This window comes from Balaenoptera acutorostrata, chromosome 8 (genome assembly GCF_949987535.1).
Source record: "Balaenoptera acutorostrata chromosome 8, mBalAcu1.1, whole genome shotgun sequence".
Classification (NCBI taxonomy): Eukaryota; Metazoa; Chordata; class Mammalia; order Artiodactyla; family Balaenopteridae; genus Balaenoptera; species Balaenoptera acutorostrata.
Window position 1 is genome coordinate 56011653 of NC_080071.1, and position 21468 is coordinate 56033120.

Here is a 21468-nt window from a genome sequence, read left to right on the forward strand (position 1 = left end):
AGTGTATGAGTGTGATACTTGTTCCACATCCTTACCAATACTTGGTATTTTCTTTTTCATTGGTCATTTTGGTGGGTGTGAAGTTGTAAGCATATTGTAGACAGAAGATGTCCATGTTCTAATTCCCAGAACATGTGACTATACTACCTTACATGGCAAAAGAGAATATACAGATGTGATTAAGGTTATGGACCTTGAAATTGAGAGATGATTGTGAATTATTTGGGTGAGCCTAACCTAATCATGCAAGTCTTTAAAAGTGGAGAACCTTTTTCAGCTGTGGACACAGACAGATATGACGATGGAAGAAGGGTCAGAGAGATACAACATTGCTGGTTTTAAAAATGGAGGAAGGGGGTAGACCCAAGGAATGAGGGCAGCCTCTAGAAGCTGAAAAGGGAGGAACTGAGTTCTTCCCTAGGGCCTCCAGAAAGGAATGCAGTGCTATTGACACTTTGATTTTAGTGCAGTCAGGTCTGTGTTGGACTTCTAACCTACGGAACTGTAAAGTAATAAATTTGTGTTGTTTTAAGCCACTAAATTTGTGGTAATTTGTTATATCACACTAATACAATAGAACACTAATTATGTTTCCCTAATGACTAATAGAGTTGAACAACTTTTAATGTATTTATTGGATATCCTCTTTTCTGAAGTGCCTGTTCACACCTTTTGCCCATTTTTCTATTGGGTTTCCTATTGTTTTCTTAATGGTTTTTAAGGCTTCTTTATATATTCTATAAGAGTTCTGTACATATTCTGGATACAAGACCTTTTTCATATTGCACTCTGAAGGTTGCCTTTACACTCTCCTAGTGGTGTCCTTTAATGAACAAAATTTTAATGTTAATATATTCCAATATATCCAATTTTTCCTTGTGGTTTATTATTTTTGTGTCTTATTTAAGAAATCTGTTCCTCTGAGTCATGAAGATGTTCTCCTATGTTTTCTTCTAAAAGCTTTATTATTATAACTTTCACATTTGCAATTCATCTTGAATTGTTCTGTAGATGATAAAAAAATTCATTTTCCCCATATGCATATTCAATTAAAATTTAGTGAAAAGACCCTTTTGCCACGTTTATCATAAATCAGGATACTATATGTGTGGATCTATTTTTCAACTCTCCATTCTGTCCCATTGTAAGTTATCTATCTTCACTCCAAAGCATTACTATAGCTTCATAACAGATTTTGATATCTGAAAGTGTAAGACCCCAGGTTTTTCTTTTTTCAAGACTGCCTTGTATATTCTTTGCCCTTTGCATTTCCATATAAAATTTTAAATCAGCTTTTCAATTTACACACATATACAAAGCCCTACAGGGAGTCTGATGAGTCTGTGTCAGTTTGGGGAGAGTTATCTTTACAACATTGAGTCTTAATCAATGGAAAGAATATATTTTTCCATTTATTGAAGTATACTTAATTTTTATCTGTAACATATTATAGTTTTATGGTATGGGCATTTAATATATCTATGCTACTGAAAATTGTAATTGTTAAAGTAGTATCTTTTTAAAATTTCATTTTCTGTTTGTTGTTACTGGGATATAGAAAAGCAATTGATTTTTTTTTTCCCTCTAGTTCACTGTTTTTATTTACATAACCACCTTTCTCCTAGACAAGCAACATTAAGCAAAACATAAGGCAAAGATGACTTGCTGGTGACCATCCTATTCAACTTTCTTTTGCAGAGGGTCTTCTCAGTAGTAGCCAGTTACCACATGGAGCTTTTTCACAGTTTCAGAGAAGTTTTCCTTGTATTAAAAACAGCAAGAAAGTGCTACACTTGATGGTAGTTACTGTCACACAGTTCAATCAACCTTACAGAATTTTTGTAATATAACTTCAAGTATGTAAGTTATTTAATCAACACAAAACTCTTAAAAAAAACAAAACAAAACAAAACAAACCCCAAGTACTAGCTGACTTCTGGTGCCATGAGATATAACAGCACCACCGATTTTTATATTTTAGTGGTAAAAATGTAATCCAGTTTTAGCACCCGTCTACAAGAGTTAGATGAAAATATATGATTTGGCTTACTGGAAGGTAACAGTCTTAATGACCCCTCAGTGAGGAAATCTGTTCCTTCGGCTGCATGCTGGCTCAAAGAAAAGAATAGCAGTATTAATAGGGGAAAACAGGATAGACTTTTAGTTAAGGCTTTTCAGTACTTGAAATACTTAAGGATGGATCACATTTAAAATGGTGAACATGGCTTTGCAGCCTTAAATAGAGAACAGAGGAAAATCAGAAAAATCAATGCTAGAAATCAACTCCCATCTTTTTAACCAAAACCCTGTCTCAACACTCCATTTCAAAAACGAAGTGAAGCATTCTAAGAAAGTGACAAATTTTTACATAAAAACACACCGAATTTTGTTTAACTCTATCAGTTATTAGACAAGGTATATATAAGCAAGGAAAATAAGGTGCACCTTTACATTATATAAAATAATAAACCCAGAAATCACTTTTTAAAATTGGCAATACAGACTGCAATATAAAAAATACTTGATATAGCAAAGTTAGAAATAAAAATTTCAGTTGAAAAATTACAATATTTCAGTACAGCAGAGGGACAAATAACCTTTTATTAAAGCCACTAGATTTGGAGACTCTTGTATATTTTGATTTTGGAGAAAGGAAAGTCATTCTTCTAGAAGGCACTAACTGGTTTAAATGTGCTAGCAGCCTCATAAAGAAAACATGGGGAAAGTACAGTCAAGAAGATTGCCTGGTTCTCATGTGAGATTCCTTACTCTGCATCGCAGACTGCAAATTAGTGCTGAGGAACTGTATTAGCCATGTGCATTTCCCACGTCATCTGCAGTGTGCTCAGTCCACAGTGTCACAGATCTCCTTCACTTTCTGGTTAAAGTCTTCTGGTTGATCTGCATACACATAATGCCCTGCTCCGAGAATGGCTATCGTCTTCACATATGAATGTGGTCGTAATGACTGGATGCTGGTGCCAGAATTGCCATCGATGCAGGAACGCGCGCCATAGATCACCGCAACTGGAATGTCAGGGTGCATTTTACCAATTCGCTGCAGCGTTGGTCTTTTTGCCCATCCATAAGGGACAGTCATATTTCTGAATGCAGTCTCACCACTGGGAGTCTGGACATTACAGTGGTAAATGTATTCTGTCACAGTATCATCTGCAAACATTGAAGAATACTTCCGTTTGACATCAGGCCTTAAACACTGTACTAGACTTAAACCAAAGGGTCCTGCAATCCTGAGGCTGGCTGAAGGGCTAAAGGGAGTCAGTGCCGCTCCCAAGGCTCTGATCCGAATTGGAATTGGTCTCTCTTCATCAGCAAGGTCTGGTCGCTCAGGAAAACCCCAAGGCTCCACTAAAATGAGATGACTAACCCTGCTTGATGGGTACTTCAGTGAGTAAGCAGCAGCCAGGAACCCACCCAGGTTGTGTCCAAGCAAAACCATTTTGTCCAATCCTAATGCACATCTCCACTCTTCAATGGATTCCACAAACTGATTCTCTACTTCTTCTGCATCATTGTCAAATCTGGGTCTACTACTTCGTCCAAAGCCCAGCAGGTCAAAAGCATAGACAGGTCTATTGGTGCAAAGATCTCCAAAATTCAGTGCCCAGAGTCCAAGACCTCCTCCAAAACCATGGAGGAGGACAAATGGAGTCTTATTTGAAATATTATGAGAAAGCTTCAGTGTCCATATTTTATTTCCATTAGATATACGAACAGGTCCTTTTTTGTATGTGCAGGGGACACATTTTAAAATTTTCTCTTCAGCTTCTTTAAGGTGTGATGTTGACGTAGGGCACCACGTGGGAAGCCAAGCAGTTAGCCATCCTGACTTCTCACTAGCGTCCGCAGAGCCCACCTCCACCTCCTCTGCCGCCATGGCCGCCGTCGCCGCGCGAGCTTCCGGCCGTACTTCCAAGCCGGCTGCCAGGCCGACTGAGCAATTGATTTTTAACATATTAACCTTATATATGGTAAGATAAGGGCATTTATTTAGGTCATCTTTAATTTTTCTTATTAATGTTTTATAGTTTTTATAGAAAGAATTTACATAACATTTTAGATGCTGATGCAAATTAAAATATTTTCGTAAATGATATCTTTAAAAATGTGTATATCCTATTTGTTTTGTTGCTGGTATATAGAAATATAATTGCTTTTTGTATGTTGACCTTATACCCTTATCAATCCATCTTTTTTTGTTGTTGTTTATAAATTTATTTATTTTTATCTTTGGCTGTGTTGGGTTTTTGTTGCTGCGTGCGGGCTTTCTCTAGTTGCAGTGAGCAGGGCCTACTCTTCGTTGTGGTACACGGGCTTCTCACTGCGTCAGCTTCTCTTGTTGCGGAGCACAGGCTCTAGGCACACGGGCTTCAGTAGTTGTGGTTCGTGGGCTCTAGAGCGCAGGCTCAGTAGTTGTGGTGCAGGGGCTTAGTTGCTCCGTGGCATGTGGGATCTTCCCGGACCAGGGCTCGAACCCGTGTCCCCTGCATTGGCAGGCGGATTCTTAACCACTGTGCCACCACGGAAGTCCTTCAATCCATCTTGAATTGAGTTTTGTATGTGGTGTGAGGTAGAAGAAAAGATTCATTTCTCCCTATAGGCATATGCAATTAACCTGCCACCTATCTTAATATCTGTAACAATTACATTTGCAAAGACCCTTTTACCACATAAGGTAACATATTCAAAGGTTTCAAGAATGAGGGCGTGAACATCACTTGAGGGCCATTCTGTCTACCACACTTTTATTTCCTTTTCTTCCCTTATTTCACCAGCTTGGACTCCCAGTCCAATGTTGAATAGAAGGGGAAACAACAGGCATATTTGTCTGTTTCCCACTGTAAGGAAAAAAACCTTTCAATATTTCACTCTTAAGTATGATGTGTGCCCTAGACATTTTGCAGATAATCTTTATCAGATTAATGAAGTTCCTTTCCATTCCTAGTTTGCTAAGACTTATAAAAATCATAAATGGACACTGAGTTTTACCAAATATTTTTGCTACATTGATGGAGATGTTTATGTGATATTTTTCTTCTTTTTCTGTTAATGTGGTAAATTGCCTTGATTAATTTTCTAATGCTAAACTACATTTGTATCCCTAGAATACTCCCACTCAATTATCTCAATTACCATGCAGGTCTTATCTTATTCAGTACATTGTTGCATTTAATTTGCCAACATTTTGTTTACGATTGTCAGTACTTTTGAATGGACGTTTTCAGTCTAAAAAATATTCAGCCTAAAAAAAATCTACCTTAAGCAACATAAGAACTGTAGATAACATTAAAAAAAGAATAGCTCTTTAACCCCAAGCCCTTTATATTATTCTGAATCTTGTCTACAGTGATCTAACCACATAACAGTTCTGTTTGCGTTTATCTAAAGTTTTTTTGTGATATCTTTATCTAAATGAAATGAAACATGTTGAGGGTTGAGATAAGACAAATAATCTTATAGAAACCACATACTTCCAACAGAAAAGTTCTTTCATTTATTGCCTGCATTCTTGGCAATTCACAACATATGCTGAGTCCATCGGGATGGAGCTGGGTCCACTTTATAGTGAGCAGTACCTGGTATAGTATATGTTCTCAATAAACATGCAGTGAATTGAAAATGAAACCACCAGATGATGCCACTGCAGGTGATAGTCCAATTTTTCGTTCAACAGTAAAGAATGTTATCTTTTTAAGTACTATCTGGAAAAATGTCTTGGGATTGTAGTTATGCATATACTAATAACTATCTACTCCGTCATCTCATCCTTGACACTGCAGGTCTCCAAAGTCACCAAATATTTAAATCAATGTGGCTTAAAGTTAACAGAAAAAAGCACTAGAGTTGAACTGGGGGATTCAGAGAGATGTTCTCTCTACATTTAGACTGTGAATCTTTTGTATTTTTCCAGCATTTAATTGTTTATTGCCCTGTGTTCTGCAAATTAAAACCTTTTAAACAGAGAAGGGATACCATACAAGATGAAAAGAGATAATGGATAATTTTAATGAAAATTAAAGTAGCCTAGATTTTGTCAGTCTGCTTAATTTTTTTTTACCTCCCAGGGCATTATTAGTTCATTGATAAAATGTGAATGCTTATCTACAAAGGCTTTGATTATTAGAGAGTCTTTATATAACTCTGGGGCTTAATCACCACTGTAAGTTGGCATCTAAAACAAAAAGGCAGCAGGTCTCCTGGATTTCATACTACTTAAAATGTATTCAGTCCCCTATCCATTATCCACCTATCTATCAACAAAAATACTCATCTGAGAGCTAATTCAGTTGAAGTTCTGCACTGCAAAACATTTGATTGCATTAAGTGACAGACATATTGAAATGGTGACAAGTAGTCAATCCTGTAAAATATTCAGGGTCATGGGTGTTACATTTGATCAATTCCACTTGCTGAGCACATCCAGTTCTTTGTGTATTACCAAGCAAAACAGTAACATTGCCCTCATGTTTCCATGGTGACTTCTGAGAGCAATTCTTAAGTTTAAGTAATTCTCTTCTAGATGATATTCTTAGTTTACCCTAAATTACATTATCATTGTGTTAATTTACTTTCTGCCTCAGCACAAGGTGAAATTTATTTGCCTAGGACAAGGGAGGTTATATTTGAGAGGTAGGGGTAGGTTGGAGAGGGATGTAAAATCGGAGGGACATGGTAATATGATTAAAAACTGCAGAAAAAGAGAACAAAGGAAATACTAGATTTGAACACACTTTTTTTTAATAATTAAAAAAACTATGTGATAGTAGAAGTACCCTGCTTCAGAAAGGCATTTTGCTTACCTGGTCTTAGTCCCCACAAAAGCTGTGTAAACCAACATAAACGTATCTTCAGATACCATTTTTAATGTTAAATTACAGTATAAATTACCCATTCTAAGCATCAATTAACATTTTAGTGATTCTAGCTCAGTCATTAAACTATACAGCTTTAAAGAAAATTTCTACTGATTCAATTAAAGCTAATCTTGGTGGGATTCTGAAACTCTAGCTAAACACCACAGACTACTTCTGGCTAATGAACATTAAAAGAATCAACGCAGATTCAAGTAAGTGGGTAAAGAAAGCTGTTATTATTTTAAGCAAAATTAAAACAGATGGGAGAGACTGACACACATATATTCAGATGTGTGCCTGCCTCACGTTTAATCTTTTATGAATGACTGATCCCAGATGGTAATGGGATTCAGGAGCACAATTTGAGATACAGCATCCATTTTCCTTTTACTCCAATGTACGATGTCAGTTACAACTTTTCTATTTAGTGGATGATGCGAATATCATCAAAAGGAGAGAAACCATCATGAAAACTTCTGATATTCTGAAAATGACGTGTTGGTCAATTGGTCTAACCAAGTCCAAACATCTACCCACATTCTCCATCATTCAACGCATTTCAGGTTTGGTGCTACTATCCCACATTCACACAAATGGGGAGGGGGGGGTGGCGGTGATGAGACAAGAAATCTAGAGAGACAAACACAGCAAATGCATTGCGTTGACGAGTGTCGGGTAATCTCTCATTAACCACTGACCCCAGAATGGGATGTGCCTTCCCCTGAACTCTCACAGCATAGCACCTGTACTCTTCCAGAAGATCACATTTTATTTTGGATAATGATAAAAATAACAAAAATACAAAATCCTAACAGACCAACAATACAGTTGACCCTTGAACAACATGAGTTTGAACTGCACAGGTTCAGGAATACGTGGACTTTTTTCACTAAATGCATACTACAGGACTACACGACCTGCAGCAGCTGGCTGAATCCTTGAATTGGGGGGGGGGGGAATGCTATGAAGTTGTCACTCTATGCTAAATGGCTTCCCAGTGATTAAGCGAATGTTATTGTTTACTATTAACAAAACTACTTTTCCAAGTACAAAATGGCCCACAGAATTTAAATCCAGTGATGTTATCACTTAGGTTATAGGGATCTGCTCATAAGAGAAAATAAATCTTAGTTATTGCTGAGTGGTTTGGTTTTTCTAAATATTCCTTTCAGCTGTTACAGATGGCTGGGCCTCTACCCTTCTTTGGAATCTCAGAAGGGCTCTTTGTTCTTTGTGGGCACCATCACCCATGACCTGGAGGCACAGGTGTGTATGTGAGCATTTAGTCTGATTTTAAAATGCTCGGGCCTCTACATTTTCTATTACTGAATGAGGGTCAAGAAGGGAAGTGATTATCAGAGGGACCTGGTCTAGACCTCACAAGCCAGGAGGCCTTGGCGGCTGCCAAGAATAAAGTGTCTTTGGGGAAACAATCTTGCTGGGAAGTCCCTCCCCCTCACTCCCACCCACTCCACCCCCAGCTGGAAAGGGTCATCCCTGGCAGCTGCTATCATAAGAAGAGTGAGGCCAAGCTGACAGCAGCTGTTACAAACATACTGAACAGAGATTTCAAGAGGAAGGCTGGGCCCAAGTAAGAGTGCTTTTATGAAAATACGTGAAGTCCAGGGGTCAGCACTGCAGATTTCCAATAATGGCACGTACTTCAGAACTGTAGCTGGGGTGGTTTTACCCCTCACAGGATAGGGAATGCTATAAGGTAGTTCTGTTCTCCTGACAGAAAAAGAAAATGCAGACTGCCTTGCCTAAGGCTTTCCAGAAAAATGGATGACACAGACATAACCGATACTGGTACTGTCTGAGGTCCTCCTGCTTCCCTTTGACAAAGCTGAAACACTGCTCATCTCAGTGATATCTTGTTTGGACATCACTGTCTTGGTTGATGTGAATTCAGATCCTCTGAGACAGCTTTGTCTTTTAAAGTCTGGAGTTTGCCAGTCCTCCAGACAATAGAGCATACGGTTAAAAGCTTGGAATTTAGAGTTAGATAAATATGGATTTGAGTCCTGCTTCTATATCACACCAACTGTAAGACCCAGGGCAAGTTACTCCATTTCTTTGTACTTTAGGATACTCATGTGTGAAACATGGATTAAAAACAGGAGTTATTTCACAGTGCTGTTGTGAGAATTAAATGAGATGATGTAGGCACAGTGTCTAGCCCAATATGCTTACAATAAATGTCCATTATTATGACTTTATTAAAAATAGGCATGGTTGTTAAACTTGTCCCCCATGAGAAAAGGCTTTGAAAGAGAATTAGGGCTTTGTTTTGCGTGAGGGATTGATTCTTTCAAGGACCGAGGGTCTGTTGACCTTATATTGTTGGTCAAAATTCCATGAAATTTGGTGCCGTAAAGTTCAGAACCCACTCAGGTTCCAGAAAGACCTCTGGATGGGGTTATCTATAAGGCCATTTGACAGATGAGCCTGGACCTTGGAGAGGACTGAGGTTAGAGATACAGATTTGGAAGTTTCTTCCAGGGGAACTTGAGTGGGCTGTGCTGTGCAGTGGAGCCATTTTTCTAATGGCGAATGATGTTGAACATCTTTTCAGGTGCTTATTTGCCACTTGTTTATCTTCTTCAGTGAAATGTCTGTTAGTGTCTTTTGCTCACTTTCTAATGGGTTTGTTTATCTGTTGAGTTTTGAGAATTCTTTATATATTCTAGATACTAGTCCTTTCTCAGACATGTGGTTTGCAAACATTTTCTTCCAGCCTTCAGCTTGTTTCTTCATTCTCTTAACAGGGTCTTTCACAGAGCAAAAGTCTTTAATTTTGATGGAGTCCAATTTATCAATTTTTTAAAAAATTGGTATTAAGAATTCTTTGCCTATTAAGACTTTTAGTTGGTATTAAGACTCTTAGTCTTAGATTCTGGAGATTTTTTCCTATGTTTTATGTTTTACCTTTAAGTCTATGATCCATTTTGAGTTCACTTTTGTATAAGGTGTGAGACTTAGATTAAAGCTCATTGTTGTTTGCCTATGGTGTCCAACTGCTCCAGCACCATTTGTTGCAAACTCTACATTTCCTCTATTGAATGCCTTTTGCACCTTTGTCAAAATTAGTTGGGTATATTTGTGTGTGGCTATGACTGGGTTGTCTATTCTGTTCCACTGATCTATGTATCTTAAGACTGCCAATACCTGACAATCTTGATTACTGTAGCTATAAGTCTTGAAATTGGGTAGACTGATTTCTCCCACTTTTTCTTTCTCAAAATTGGTTTAGCTATTCTAGTTCCTTTGCCATTCCATATAAAGTTTAGAAAAATATTACCTCTATTATAAAAAACCTTGCTGTTATTTTGATAGGAATTTCATTAAGCCTACAGATTAACTGGGGGAGAACTGACATCTTTATTATGCTGAGTCTTCCAATCCATGAACATGGTCTCTCCATTATTTTATATCTTTTTTTATTTCTTTCATCAGCATTTTGTAGTTTTCAGCATATAATCCCCATATTTTATTTTTTGGGGGGCAGTTGTAAATAATATTGTATTTTTAATTTTTTGTCCACACGTTCATTTCTAGTATACTGAAATGCAATTGATTTTGGTATGTTTGTCTTGCATCTTGTGACCTTGCTGAAATCATTTATAATTTCTAGTTGTTTTTTCTTGATTCCTTGGGATTTTCTATGTAGACAATTGTCAGCTGCAAAGAGGAAAAGTTTTTTTTTTTCCTTTCTGATCTTTATGCCTTTCACTGCTTTTTCTTGCCCTATTGCCCTGGCTAGAACTTCCAGCACAATGTCAAGTAGGAGCAGTGAAAGCAGACATCCTTGCCTTTTTCCTGATTTCAGGTGAAAACATTTAGTCTTTTACCATTAAGTACAATGTTAGCTGTTCTTTATTAAGTTGTTAAATGCTCTTTACCAAGTTGAAGAAGTTCCCCTCCTTTCCTTTTTTTCTGAGAGTTTTTTGAAAATTGTTAATGGGTGTTGAATTTTGTCAAACATTTTTTCTACAGTGTTTGATACAGTCATGTGATTTTTCTTCTTTATCCTGTTAATATGATGAATTACATTGATTGATTTTCAAATATCAAAATAGGTTTTCCAGGTAATAAATCCCACTCAGTTACGGTATATAATTCTTACTGAATTCTATTTGTTAATATTTAAGGATTTTTTTGCATCTATCTATATATATATACTTCTTTTTTTGTACTACCATTGTTTGCTTTTAGTATCAGGGTATTAGCTTCACATATGAATTAAAAAGTGTTCCCTCCTCTTCTATTTTTCAGAAGAGATTGGGTAGAATTGGTGTTCATTCTTCCCTAAATATTTGGTAGAATTCTCCAGTGATACCATCTAGACCTAGAGATTTCTTTTGGGAAAGTTTTAAAATTCAACTTTTAAAATAGTTATACACTATTCAAATGATCAGTACTTCATATTGGTAAATTGTAGTAGTTTGTGTTGTTTTATAAATTGGTCCATTTCACCTAAGTTGTCAAATTTCTTTGCATAGAGTTATTCATAATATTCCTTTATTATCTTTTTGATGTCTGCAAGGTCTGTAGTAACATACCCTACTTCATTTGTTGATTTTTCAAAAAACCAGGTCATTGTTTCATTGATTTTCTCCATTGTTTTCTGTTTTGTTTTATTTATTTATGCTCCCATCTCTATTATTTCCTTTTTCTGCTTATCTTGAGTTTATTTTGCTCTGCTTTCTTCTAGATTCTTGAGGTAGAAACTTACTGAATTGAGACTTTCCCTCTATTCTAATGTAAGCATTTAGTGTTAACAATTTTTTTCAGCACTAATATGTGTCCCCAAATTTTGATTTGTTGTATTTTCATTCAGTTCAGTGTAGTTTGGGGGATTTCCCTTGAGATGTTCTCTTTGACCCATGGATTATTTAGAAGTCTGTTGTTTAATTTCCAAGTACTGGAGATTTTCCTGGTATCTTTCTGTTATCGATTTCTAGTTTTACTTCATTGTGGTGGGAGAACACACTCTATATGATTCCAATTCTTTCAGTTTTGTTGAGGTTTGGTTTATGGTTCAGGATATCATGGGCACTTGAAAAAAATATGCATTCTGTTGCTGGGTGGAACAGTCTATAAATGTTGATTAGGTCATCTTGGCTGATTATATTATTGAGTTTTTCTATACGCTTGATGATTTTCTATCTAGTTGTTCTATCAATTGTTAAAAGAGAGGTGCTAAAGTCTCCAACTATAATTGTGGATTTCTCCATCTTTTCAGTTTTATCAGTTTTTGCTTCATATATACTACAGTCTGTTGTTTAGTGTATATACATTTAGGACACTCTCCTTGAAAGTTCCAATCTTTATTGGGCTGCTTTCCTGATATCCTTTTCCTTGGGCCCCAGCTGGACTGCCTTCCTACCCTCCTCAGGCCTGCCTAATGGGTCTGTAATTGCATAGGAGGAAAAGAAGAAAGGAAGGGAGAGAAGGAGGGAGGGATGGAGGGGAAGGAGGAAGAAAGGAAGGAGGAAAGGAAGGAAGGAAGGAAGGCCAGATAAACTTCTTTTAGGCTAATGTTTAAGTTATATTCTCTTTAAGAAATCTTCCTTTCTGCTACATCATTGAGTCCTTAAAGCTCTCATATCAGGAGCAATGATTCCTCCTCTTTGAATCCCTTAGTGCCGACTAGCTATTTATAAGAAATTACAGGAGGTGTGTATACATGTGTGTGTGCGTGTAATTTTAATTTTGTAGATGTCTTCATACCAATTTGACGCATCAGTACAGCTTTTTAGATCTTGAAGAAAAAAATAATAAAGGAGAGGTTGCAATAAAATTTGGAGTTGGTGTTGGGAAGTAATCAAATCTACAGAAAAGGCCAAGCTACAGAACAGTACATTTTCATTTTCTCTCTCACCTGTGGATTCTATGAAATACCTTCCTAACAGGATAGTCACCATAATACTTATAAACTAGTATTTAAGTTTTATCACTAAGTCAGGCTTTATCATTCACAAGTGTGATTCATTTTTTCAACAATTTGGTACCTGATAAGTGCTTGGCATTACTAGAACCTATGTCTTATAAAGTTGATATTTAAATTCGCATATATTTAAAGGGTAATAGTTTTTTTTTTCTTTAGAGCTGAGTGTTAATCTTTCCTAAAATAATGACTCTAAGTGTGTGACTTTGTACTGAACCAGTGAGTCATGGGGTATAATCAAACAATAACTTTATTCTCCCTTTCCTATACCTGGTATAATCTTTATGAGACTACTTCTTTTCCTGCCACCTCAGATAAAATCTCCAACAAATAACAAAAAGCTCTCCAGGCACTTTAGTCACAAACATAACTTCATGTCAGTAATTACAATGTCTGCTATGTAGTAACAAACCCTGAATGCTTTTTAGCACCCAAGCTCCTCTCCGCCTCCCCCAGTGGGGAAAGGAGACAAGGCTGACTTCTCTCTTTCCCAGACTATGGCTTCTCCTCCTCCTTTCCCCTCTTGGCTGCCTCTGCCTCCCTCAGGACTAAAAAGAAGAGGGAAAAGGAGGACACCAAGGGTACAGGGACAATGGTCTTACTGACTGGCACCCTTCTGGCAGTGATCCTCTGACTGGGTCAGATGTTTAAAACTGTCTCTCGGATGCTTATTTAGGTTCTCCAACAACTTTCCAACTTCCCTGGGTGACTGCCCCTCTCTGCTGGTAGCTCACATTCCCCTCTCCCCAACCCCAGGCATCCTACACCTCCCCATACTTCCAGGCAGCCCTCTTGAGTAGCATCCAGGAGAACTCCAGGCCAGCTCTGGCCCTTGGCTCATATTTGGACATTGGGAAACATACACTCTTGACCTATCACTGGTGGGGGTAGAGTATTTCTCAACCACAGCCCTCTTTTTATTTAACTTCCCAGCAAGCAAGCTCTAATCAGAGCCATTCAGTCTTTAGATTCATCACATGCCAGTCCGCTCAGCCCCCTAAAGTATGTGCAATTCATATCAGATATCCAAGCAATCTCCTTGAAGCTTCTCTCACTGGGCTTGGGATCAGGATTTCTCCCGCGCTATAGGGGCAGGGGAGTGGTGATGGGATGTGAAGCAGAACTATCTCCAAAGAAATCTGCTCTCTGATCTCCAGCCTCTTAAATGGGCAAGGGGGCCATGGGTTGAAAACTAGTATCTGACTTTGAAATGTGGGGGCAATGGCTCCACTGTCCTGAGCACTCGACTGAAGGTGAAACTGAAGTTGTTTATTTTAATACATCCTATTGAATGGTTCTTTCATCAGTTGCCAAATTCATTCATGGTAAAGCCAAAAAAAATTTCTTTTTTGCTCTATTACAAAGAGATAAGTGGAACATTTTGTCCCAAAATATTGTCTACTCCAATGTTCTGAACATAGACTCACATCCAAATTCTGATTCAAAATTTGTGGGCTTATATTTTTATTCACAGCAGTGAGGAGGCTGCCGACAGCAGCAAAATATCTGTGCCCACGCCTCTGCTCCCTCCCTTAATGAGAGTTCCCTATAAGATTTTATGTTTCTCTTCAACTGAATTAACTAGAAGAAAAAACAAGACTAGCATTGTTGAAGTTTCCACTGCCCACTGGAAGTCCGCCTGCTGGGAGGTCATGTTCACCCCCAGTTCCATCTCTTAGCAGAACCTCTGGGGACAGAGAAAAGCCATCAGAGACTTGTTTGGGGCTGGGGTTCAAGTTCACGGGGTTTTCATCGTGTCCTCAGCTGACTGCTAAGTAGCTCTCCTTTTCTTTTTTTTTTTAAACCCCTCTTCTATATTCTGCTTTCTCAGTCTTGAGAAGCTTAATTAGACACTGCCAATGTGAGTACATCTTATACAAAGCCAGGGGGTAATGGTTTCCTAAAGCCCTATGATAAATACAAGACACATTTAAAAGCAGCATAATTTCAGTGTTCAGTTGCCCAAGATACAACTGTCTTCAGAGAATCCCAGAAATTCCTAGAATATACACACAGGGGCATTTGTCACCCCCATAAACTCTCCCAGTTGAAGTTCAAATTAGCTCATAACAGTGAAAGGGAGAGAAGGTCCCAAGGAAGCAGCCAAATTCCAAGTGATTTGGCATGGTAGAATCTTGGACTGAGTTTAATCAGAGGCCTAGAGTTTTCAAACAATCTCTAAATTTCCATAGATAATTTATGTAATTATATTGGCACATACATTTTTCCATTTCAGTAACAAAGCCACAAAGATCCTTCTTTCATAGACAAATTTTTAATGTTGTAAGAGAAAAACAGTGTGCCCATATAAACTCACAAATTCCAAATAGGGGCACGACTCTGATTTTTCTCTCCAGAGTCGGTAAGAATGCATTCCAGATAAAGGAAAAGGGAGGCACAGAGCTCTCCTTTGCCAACTCCCTTCCTCCACTCAAACATAAGTTTTATTCAGACACAAGATGCTTTATTAGCCAAGTCTCCTCTGCTCCGCTTTGATATTTTGATCCCAATTGAATATGACTGATGACAGCTCTCAGCATACACTTGTGGGCAGATTTTTGCTTGCACACACGGAACGTACATCTTTGATCAAGACCAGCTGAAAACACTGGCCTAAGTAGCCAGACTTGGCAGAATTCTGAACGTGTTCTATCAAGGCTAAGGGGTTCACCTTACTTTCTAGAAGTTTTTTGCTCATTGCGTGAATTCAATAGTACTTTGTATAAGGGAAATAGAATGAAAACAACTTAAATAATTTCTGTTCCTTTTTGATTATAGCAAAATGGACTGAACACAAAGGATGGTTTACAAATTCTAAGCTTATGATCACAGACAGGAGCCGTAAACCACGAATGCCAAGTAAACACACACTAAGAGTCAAATAAAATATGCATCAAAATTAATGATATGCGTAATCACAGTAATTGCTCTCTGGGAAAAGAGGCAAAAGACAAATTTTACCAACCTCACAAATCAGCTGGCTCTGATGCCACCCATCTTTTTTAATCCTACTCCTACTCCAAAGCACAAAGGCCCTGGTCTGCTATGGGAGGCCCAGGGGCCACAAATACTCATTTACTCTCTCCACACCTTCCACAGGCCAGAAACATAGGCTAGGAAATGTGACATAAAGAAAGGTCTCCCTGGAATTTACTGGTGGTCCAATGGTTAGGACTCTGTGCTTCCACTGCAGGGGGCACAGGTTTGATGCCTGGTCCTGGTCGGGGAACAAAGATCCTGCATGCCATGCGGTGCGGCCAAAAAAAAAAAAAAAAGGTCTTCCTGAATAATTCTTGTTCAGAGGCTCAAGTAAGCCATTCAGAGCTACGAGAATCATGTCTTTCGTTGTCATAATTCTAGCATCTAACACAGAGTCAGGACCAACTTGTAAAACAGATAACCCCCTAGGAGGACTGAGGTGTTTGGGTCATGAGATAAGGGAGAAGATTGGCATGGTGGTGGTGAGTCTTAGGAACGTACCTCCTCCTAGTGCATGTTGGTTAAGTGGCTTGCTTTCCTAACACCTAGTGCTCAAAGAAATGGGAGTTTTAAGGAATATGAGTGCACTGAGGTCCTAGTCGAGAGAGAAAGTTAAAGTTAGAAAAGATGCCCTTCAAAAAGCCCACTTATTGTTCAAAAACAGTCCTTATTTTCATCACAAGGAAAAAAACTTTTTCTTCCTTTCTCTCTCTCTCTCTCTACTTCCTTCCTTCCTTCTTTCTCTCTTATCTATATGAAATGATCGATGTTAACTAAATTTATTATGGTACTCATTTCACAATATATGTAAGTCAAGTCACTATGCTGTACACCTTAAAATTATACAGTGCTGTATGTCAAGTATGTAAATAATTTCCAAGAATCATTATTGCTTTGTAAATCACAGTGTTGATCTAATCAAGGGGATAATTTCATTATCATATAGCACTTGTGAAACTTTCTGTAGACAGAAAACCTTTTCATTGGATAGCAGAAATAATGGCCCTGAAAGGGCTTTCCTGAAAAATAATGTCCCATATATTATTTACATAGAAAAAAGGTGTTATGGGTAAATCATTATCAGAATTATTATACTATGGGATTAAAGATAACTCATCAAAGTACTTTATAACAGCACAAGTTATCAAGACTATAATAACAATCTTTGAAATAAAAGTTCATATGTCCAATGATGACATATGGTTTTCATAGAGAAAACCAATTAAAGACAGCTGTGTCTTAAGTAAACTTTGGAATGCAGGCTCATATGGGTAGTTACAGTAGTAAACCTTCACTCTGCCACTGATTCACACACACACACACACACACACACACACACCCCACCCACCCACACACAAACACTCCTTTCTTTGTGGGATCTAAACACAAATCCTATTTGCTGATAGGTCTAGATCAACTTCCATTGCTGGTGTTAGAAGGAAGAAGTGATATTGCCTTATATCTTAACCAAGTCCTACCAAGATTTTGCCCTATGTTGAAAAGCTTTGGATGGTGCTAGAGCTTTGACCAGCAATGGAAGGCAGCATGATGTGGTAAAAAAAAATTTTTTTTTTAAATCAGGGATCCTGATTCATGGTCCCACTTCCTCCACTGACCAGAGCTATGACTTTGGAAAACCCAGTAAACGCCCCTGTGGTTTGGTTTGTTCATCTGTAAGATAAGAGATTGCCCCTGGGCCGCTTGTGATTCTACTTTAAATTCAACTTATAGAAGGCTATGACGTCACTGGCTTCCTACATCTTCCTATGGAACTGGGGGGTTTTAAAATATGTCCACAAATTCTTTGATACTCCTGCCCTTGGAAGGTGGCATCTACTTCACCTCTCTGGATTTTGTGACTGCGGCAATGAACAGATGCCGCAGAAATGTGAACTTCAAGGCTAAATCATTCAAAGTAATATGGTCTCTTTCTTTTACTTGCTCACACTCTCACTCACACTCTCTCCCAGGGCAGATACCTTTAGCAACCTGAGCCACCAGGTAAGATATCCAGCTATTCTGAAAACACCATACTAACTAGAGAAAACCGCATAAAGCAACCACATAGAGACGGAGAGAAAAGCCCAAGGAACGTCAGCAATTCGATTCTTCCTACCCACGTGATTGACAAATGAGAGAAGAAGCCTTTGAGATTATGCCAGCCCCCGACACTGTAATCTCATAGGATATTAACTAGAACTGCTCAGCTAAGCCACACCTGAATTCCTGACCAGAAACAAAGACAATAAGTGATTAGTGTTGTTTTAAGCCACTAACTTTTAGGGTAATTTGTTATGCAGCCACAGTAACGGGAAGAGGAACCATGATGGAATAAAAACTGGAGAGAAGAAAAATGCCACCCCCAAGGTCAAGCAGAGAAATCTTTAGCATCCACAAGAACCTCAGGAAAAGCAGACTTGGAAGTCTGCAGAAATGATGAAGGTAGGTACAATTCACCAATAAATGTCACAAAAATCAATACGAGAATAATCATCTTTTTATTTCCAAACTGGGTGATCTTTATGAACATTTTCCCACATTCATAGTTAAAACAAATGTAGTAAGAAAGACCCTAAGTGGAACCATTTGAAAAACCAGCAGCAAGGCCAAAGGTAAAGGACCTCACTGGGGCATCGAGTCATTTCTATGTAGGCGCTCACACCATTGCTTGCGGGCTCTCTGCCGCGTGCCTTTCTCAATAAACTATGCAGTTGATGAAGGGCAAGTGTTTCACCAAACACACCTTCAAATAACTCTGAAAAGTAGGACTTCTCCTTTAAAAGAACAAGGAAAACAGTTGGAGTCCAGTAAGGAAGGTGGCACCTATCATTGGACCAGAGATGGTGAGTTTGGGATACCCCATGTATCCTGGTGAAGCTGAACCAAGGGTGATGTTTAGAAGACGGCAAATGATGGCCTGGAGGCAGGATTCAGCCACAAACCCATAATTTTTCTTTCTAGCCCACCCAGTGTTTTCAAAACAGGAAATTCCACACAAGAAGTCTAGATTTGTAGCTTCTCTTGAAACAGTGGAATTCTAGCAAACCTGGGTCTGCAGTACCATCTGGTCTCCATCAGCTGCAGATGACTAGCTGTTTCTCCCCTCAGATAGGACATGTCCTCTCTATTTGCCACAGTCCCCACCACTCCCTATTATCCACACCTGGGCTCACTTCACTTGTTTTTTATATTCCTATGCCTGTAGACATTTGCGTTTGCATCTGGTAACCTACACCAACAGAGGAGTTTCAGACTCCAAATCAAGTGTTTCTTGATCACTAATGGGTTTGAAATTTGGGGTGGTTTAGAAATTCCAGTAAATTCTGCTGTGATACCCTTGCCGATTTCTTTCCCCAAACCACAAATGTGGGACTATAACAAACCCATATGCCTAATGGTTCTGTAAGTCATCTTATGACACTGTTACTGGATATTGGGGTGCTAAGTGTGACTCTGGAAATATATACTAAGCTTATTTGATACATCCAAATTATCTTCAAAATACAAACTGTGTCCACACCGGGGTCTAAAATTCCTAGTCCAAGTTAATGCGGAAAAGAATCAATTGTTAGTCAGCTCTGAGATTAGAATGGGCAGAAATGGAACAAAAAGATCTACATATTGTAAAGGGAAACAATTTAATAGCTTAGCACAGAATATCTTCCAGGTGAGTTCCAGTGGGGACTGAATTAGGCAGTGAGGGCACATGTGTTGAGAGATTGAGACCAGCGTTTTCAGGTTGGGGTGTATGTGTGTTTGTGTGAGAGAAAACAAATCAAGACAAAACAGCTCACCAATTCCAGACACTGTCTGTGGCCATAGGCAGCAGCATAATGTATGCTATTGTAGCCTTCCTTGTCCCGGATAGATGCATTTGCATCATGCTGAAGCAGAAACTCTAGACATCTGTAAGTATAAAGATGAGATGTTATTTCAGAAAACATCTCTGGACCAAAAGGGATAATTAATGTAAATGTTCTCTTATTATGAGTGTTCCACAAAGCACTCTGTGAGCTGAAGTGTTTCTTTAAAAATCCTACAGCAATGAGGGTTTATGTACTGGATATTTTATGTGTGTTTTCTGCAGCTATCTTTATTTCAGCTTAAAAAAATTTTTTTTTTTTTTTTTTGGCCAAGCCACACAGCATGTGGGATCTTAGTTCCCTGACCAGGGACTGAATCTGCGCCCCCTGCAGTGGAAGCGCAGAGTCTTAACCACTGGACCAACAGGGAAGTCCCCTATTTCAGCTTAAAATAGCCATTCTAGAGTTCAGGAAAAGCTTTAGGAACTAGAGGGTAATTAAGATTTTTTTTTCCCTTCTCATCTTAAGGTACAGAACCTGCCTGTCATCAAGATTACTGCATAATAAGTTTTCGAGCTCCGCGTTCAAAAGACAAGTCCTCAGCATAATAAAGAAGTGGTCAAGGCATTGCAACCGGATAAACCTCAAGAGAGGGGGGTTTATTTTTAACCTTGCTACTGGAGACTCTGAGATCAAAAGGTTGGAAAAATAAATAAAATAATAAATAATAAATTTTATAATAATAACATTTTAAATAATATTTAAAATAATAAAAGGCTTTTCCGACACAGTTGTAATTTTTCTGAAAAAAACACCATCTTTGCGATAGGTAAGAGGAAGGGGAGCGGCACCACCTCTGCTGAAGAGCCCCAGACTCCAAGACACAGATACTCGGGGACGTAATGTGTTCTGTTCAGGGCATGCTGCAAATGGGACCGTCCGGCTGGTCAAAGAGGGAAGAACTAGACAGGGAGCACCGTTCCACGATTTCGGTTTTATTTCTGTGACAGTGGGACAAACGTGTCCTCTACAAGGCCAGGCTGATTCAATTTCATACTCAAATCAAAACTGTAAGATTCTAAATATAAGCTTGTATATTAAATAAGACCTCCAATGGAAAATTTCTATAGTTTACTCAAAAACCTTAAAATGACACTTACCTAAGGCAAAAGGAGTAAATAAATCACACACAGAGAGAGAGATTAAAACAGACAATTTCTAGAAAACCTGATGAAAGAGAAATTTTTTAAACCAAATACCTACAGATCACATGATTCATCCATAAAATTCTCTGTAATAAATCAAACTATTATTGGAGTCCTGATATACCAGGCTGTCTTTGGTGATTTATACCTTAAAAGGAAGTCTTTTTTTATTTTTGTAATTAAATGCCCATGGACTGAATCCTAGGTGTGACTCATTTTAAACTGAATTTGGCTCTTGAAATAAAATCACTCAGTAGGAATAGCATTCTAGTGGACACACAATTCCCAGCTTCTGAAAGGATTATACTCTAAAAATCAGTTGATAAATTTAATATGTAATTTGGAAAGTACTGGGATTACTCCCAAAGAGCTATTTAATGCAGAATACAGCTGAACTATAGCTGTCAACAGTACTATTAGAAATAACAACAATAGTACAGAACATGAATACTCTCCACATTGTTCCTAAGGGCAAATGAAATCCAGTTTTCACTGGGAATGCTTGTCTTCTTTACCACCCAGGGCCCTGACTAGTAATTTTGGCACCTAAGCTGCAAAATCAAGAGAGGCACATTAGGTCAGGGGTGTATTTGGACAAGGGGAGTAGCCTTTCATTGCATGAAACAGATCTCCAGCAGGCTGGTCCCTGCCTTCCC

At 38.3% G+C, this 21468-nt stretch overlaps 2 protein-coding genes across 4 annotated transcripts in view; both read right to left on the bottom strand.

The window, feature by feature from the left end:
* ANKRD44 (ankyrin repeat domain 44) overlaps positions 1-21468 on the bottom strand; it is a 326656-nt gene that overhangs the window by 68198 nt on the left and 236990 nt on the right. For all 3 annotated transcript variants that reach the window (XM_057551441.1, XM_057551440.1, XM_057551439.1), the window contains exon 16: positions 19599-19710. In XM_057551441.1, coding sequence (XP_057407424.1) covers positions 19599-19710 — 112 coding nt within the window. The remainder of the gene's footprint in view (positions 1-19598; positions 19711-21468) is intronic.
* Positions 2784-3936, bottom strand: LOC103013507 (1-acylglycerol-3-phosphate O-acyltransferase ABHD5-like). The gene has a single exon (XM_057551443.1). It carries the CDS (start codon positions 3896-3898, stop codon positions 2846-2848), a length of 1053 nt encoding a protein of 350 aa, XP_057407426.1. The 5' UTR covers positions 3899-3936; the 3' UTR covers positions 2784-2845.